This window comes from Frankliniella occidentalis, unplaced genomic scaffold, assembly GCF_000697945.3.
Source record: "Frankliniella occidentalis isolate FOCC.00 unplaced genomic scaffold, Focc_3.1 Scaffold5322, whole genome shotgun sequence".
NCBI classification, from domain to species: domain Eukaryota; kingdom Metazoa; phylum Arthropoda; class Insecta; order Thysanoptera; family Thripidae; genus Frankliniella; species Frankliniella occidentalis.
This window is the reverse complement of record NW_026272364.1, coordinates 1,047-5,464: the sequence shown is the minus strand read 5'-3', so window position 1 is coordinate 5,464 and position 4,418 is coordinate 1,047. Positions and strand designations below refer to the sequence as shown.

The window sequence follows — 4,418 nt, the reverse complement described above, 5'->3', positions numbered from 1 at the left end:
CCTCCCCCCCTCCCCCTTCCCCGTCACCTCGCTCACGCGACTCGATTCGCCACTCTTGTTTTCACAGACGGCACGGCACTGTACTGCACTCACTGGTCTGGACGATCTTCCTGCAGAACGGTTCTGCGCCCTGCGGCATGTTGGTGTCCTTGCAGTCCTTGAGGTAGGCCTGCGAGGCGCTCTCGTTCGCTTTCAGGTCTTGGCAGTAGGGGTCTTTCACCGAGTTGCACTCGAAGCAGCGTATGCTGGATACTACATTGTAAACATGCGATACATAACATTTTGTGAAAAGGCAGCTTGTAGGTGATGAGAGGGGTGGTAAGCAGCTACCGTGACTTACCTGAGGGCAGTGCTGCCAGTATTGCGACCGCCAAGACGAAGGCAACCGCCGCCCACCTCGTGCTGAAGGATGTGAAGGGAGTCATGACGCTGTGCGGGACGCTGCTGCTGGATCACCTGTTGGCAAAACGGGTCGACACGGTCAAGCGTAGCTGATCGAGAAGGGACGGTATGGGGCAACCTCGGCAACTCGTTGTTCTGGAAAGAGGAAAAATCGGGAAAAATTAGAAAACCGTCAAAGACGGACGAAGCGATTTCGTTGGTCTCATCTGTCCAGCTCAGCTCGTTACTACGATGCAATAAGACAAGTAGCCTGGGATGCGTACTTCAAATCTATCTCAAGGAGGGTCAGAGACTCGCAGGGACAGGCAGACGGGCCCAGCTGACCTGCTGCTGCATGCTCTCCATGCTCTCTTCCGCCCGATAAAAGAGCAAACCGATTACCACGGGGGTATCTGGATAGAGAACCGGTCCTTGTTATCAGTCGCGGCAGCCCGGGCCCGGGATGGTACATGGTACTGGACCCGGACCCACGAACCACCATCCGGATGGTCCACATGACCACGGACAGCACGGAGGGCGTTTCCCGTTGGACACGTGACTCGTCACCGCGTGTCAGGTGCCTAGACCGGGGCGGGGTGGGGCGGGGTCGGCTGACCATGACCAGGTGATATCGGAGTCCACGGTCGATGATAAGGGTTGGGCACGTGGACCACGTGGGACAAGGGTGATGGGGATGCTTAACGAATATGGAGCGTTTGGGAGTTCGATCCGAGGTCCGCCAGAATCCGATATACAGTATACAGTATACCCGGAAAAAAGATGGCGCGAATCACCCACCCTGCACGTCACAAACATCACATTGCCTCAAAACAGGCCGCTCCTGATCACATTTTGTCCGTCATCAGAATGACGTATCCAAGCTGTTGTCCGGGAGTACCGTGCACGGAGCGGCGCGCTGCCCCCGGGGGGTCGGTGGCGAGGCGGGCGAGGCTCTCCCGGCGCCGGCGGGACACTAACTGAGGTGAGGGTGACGCGGCCAAGCCCACGGCCAGGCCCGGCAGGGTGAGCCGCACACCTGCGGTCGTCTCGCTCGCACGCGCGGCCCGCGCGGCCGGTAACCGAATCCGGCTCCCTCGCGGGGTCACAGGTGCGGCGGCGGGCCGGCGGCGGGCCGGCGGCCTCGCGAATGCATTACACAGGGACTGTCCTGCGCCGCGGCCCCGCACTGGGACTGACTGGGCCGGCACCTGTGGCGCCCGGCCCGGCCACCACCCCGCCGCCCCGCGGGGCACCCCGCCGGCCTGCGCGGGGTCGTGGCCGAAATGGGCGGCCTCTTACGTGATGGCGCCAGGCTGGTCGGCCGACGCCCCGGCGCCTGCTCGGCGCGGGGGGTGGGACACCTCTACTCCGGGCCAGGGTCCTACAGGGTGTGGCCCGACAAGGTCCGCTGCTCACGGCACGAGGACACGCAGGGGCGCGCCGTCCGCTGTCCGGGGTGCTGGTCCTTCCGTTGTCCCCGTCGCATTCCTATACACGACGGCGACACGCTACGCTATGGAGGAACGGGGATTCGCCGTTCTCTCAGCCCGCTCGCTTACACGTCGAGGTGGTGCCGATGGTCGATCTGCTCTCGCCCAGCCTGGTCGCCCTCCTCAGCCCGCTGCACCGCCACTACTGATAACCGAGTGAGTGCCACTGGTGGGCACTGGTGGCCAGCCCGCGCCGGGCAGGCACCCCCCGCCATCCCGCCGACGCCGGCACCCGCCATGCAGGGCACCGCCAGGTCTGGCCCGGGGCGGGGCCGGGTGGAGCCGGCGGGGGGTACCCGCACCCACAGCGGGCCGGCGGCGGCCGGTCCGTCCCGCTCCGGGTCCTAGCGCAGGCGAGCGGGGCGGGGTGGTGCGGGGCAAACCGCCCGATATGTGTGCTCTTCCACTACAGGCGGGGCGGCGGGGGTGATGAGGGGAGGGGGGAATGGCGGCCTGGGGACAAGGGTCGTCCAGCCCTCTAGGTTCGCCGCGGAGGCCTTCCCCCACTGTGTCCAAAAAGAACGGCCCCTGCTAAGCCGCACGATAGAGCGTGTGAGTGTGCCAGCAGCCCCCGCGCCCCGCGCCGCCGCCCACAACGGGCGTCGTGCCCAGCTGCAGAGATTGGGGGGCGCGCTGGGCACCGCGGGCCCTCTCAGAGCCCGTGACCCGGGGAAGGACGCGCGGCGGCGGCAGGGCGGCGGGATCATTGGGCTCTCGCGCTGCCCTCCGCGCCCAGGCCAGGTCACGCGTGGCGGGTGGCGGGGCGGAGCTGGCGCGCCGCGGCCGCGGCCGCATGGCTCCGGTTTGATCCGGACCGCGCTGCGGGCGCTGCGGGCGCGGAGCGGGAGGCTGGGCTGGTCGGAGCTGCTGAGAGCCGACCGACGAGCCTGAGCCTGATCTCATTTGGCGCCACGCCGCGCCACGACGCCCCGCCAGGCCAGACTGAGATTTATTCAGATCCATCTCATCGGCCGGCCGGCCGGCCGGGCTAAACCGACCAGAACCGAATCGCGCGCCGAGGAGCCCAACAACTCCAAGGAGGCCATGCGGCGCACGCGAATGACTTCGCACCGCCCCGCCCCGCCCACCGCGCCATTAGCAAATCGCTTACCTCGCGAGTTTGAGCGGCCCGAGTCAATCCGACGTCCGACGTGGCCGGGTACACCGCTCGCCAAGACGTGTGGAGCTTGAGCATTACCTACCTGAGCAAGTCCAAAGCAGCGTAGCGTAGGGATGTAGACCACGGGAGTTTTCAGCTTTAGTTACAACACTGTGCAACAAAGTCGAATAAATAGAGAACGGTGCACAGAAATAAATTAGTCACGAACAAATTGTCCTAGTGTCATATAGAGAGTAGAGAAAGTGCACAGTGGACACTGGTAGGTGAGGGAAGTGCCGTGAGACTTTTTTGGCGAGGGGAAATGGGGGGGGGGTGCGAAAAATAAAAATACGATAGAGTTCAAAAGAAGTAGAAAAGGGGTGGGGGTTGGTTAGGAGCTAGTTCCACTAGTTCCCCGCTTAGTTGCGTTCTCTGTTGATTTCGATTAATTTTATCCTGATGATTCCCAGGCAGGTGTACAGGATGCGCGCCTTGTTTTTTCTCTACCTAAACTGTGCCGGATTCATGCGTGCGGACGGGTTGCATACTCGCACGTGGCCGTAAGGCGCCATGGCGAGCGACGATAGGCAAGCCCGCTCGCACGCATGCATCCGGTACAGTATAAACAGAGAAAAAAACACGGCGTGGATCACCCGCCCTCTACAGACGATTCCCGAAGTTGTTCCCCCAAAACGCAAAACGCACCCCAGGTGGAGGAGGCGGCAGTCGCGTGTGCTCTGCATCCAGGAGGAGCCCAGGTGGTACCCGGAGGTCCCGGAGCCTGTCGAGAAAGCCAGGCTCCCGTGCGTGATCGGACCACGCAGCTCATATGGTGCGACCGAGACGGGCTGCATCCGCGACCCGGCGGCGGCCCGGCAAAGACATGGCGTCCTAGTGGGGATCTTGCCTGAACTGGGACTTACTGGTATTATCTACTTCTTCCCCAGACATCGGCTTGCCGCCGTTCGTTGCCAAGGCTAGGTTACGGAGCGCCAGAGCACGAGGGAGGGGAGCGGGAAGGATGCTGCGATGCTTTTGTTCGGCCCCAAAGAAAACAGGCTTTGGAAGAAATGTGAACATTGTCCAGGCGAACTGATCTTTGCGGCTGGAAGGCTGCTCCCAACAGAGCCACTCGAATAAATTAGCCAATAATTACTTGCCTGTTCCTAGCCCTCCCTTGCCTTGGTGGGCTGCATTCGCAGACGAACGCGGGGAGAGCAGGGAAACTAGACTCCACGCGTTTTGATGGTTGTCTGAACAGCTTTGACGTGCACGAGTACAGTACAGGAGTCTCCTGTACAAGCTCGGGCCAGGCCGGACCGCGAGCGGAGCGCCCGCGCAATAGTGGGTAGGCAACCCATATGTCACCCCGCAGAGGAGAATGGCCGCCCAGCAGGCGTCGTGGGGCAACAGACGCGGGGACAAGTCCTGCTTGGGCTTTTATAAAT

At 62.9% G+C, this 4,418-nt stretch overlaps 1 protein-coding gene across 1 annotated transcript; it reads right to left on the bottom strand.

Moving 5' to 3' along the window:
* Positions 1-93: 93 nt before the first annotated feature.
* Positions 94-2,030, bottom strand: LOC113214729 (uncharacterized; the record flags this gene model as incomplete). Its single annotated transcript, XM_052276987.1, has 3 exons — positions 1,941-2,030; positions 341-456; positions 94-252 (listed from the first exon to the last, which is right to left on the bottom strand). Coding segments are annotated over exons 2-3 (244 nt in total), but the record flags the coding sequence as incomplete, so codon positions are not given.
* Positions 2,031-4,418: the final 2,388 nt, after the last annotated feature.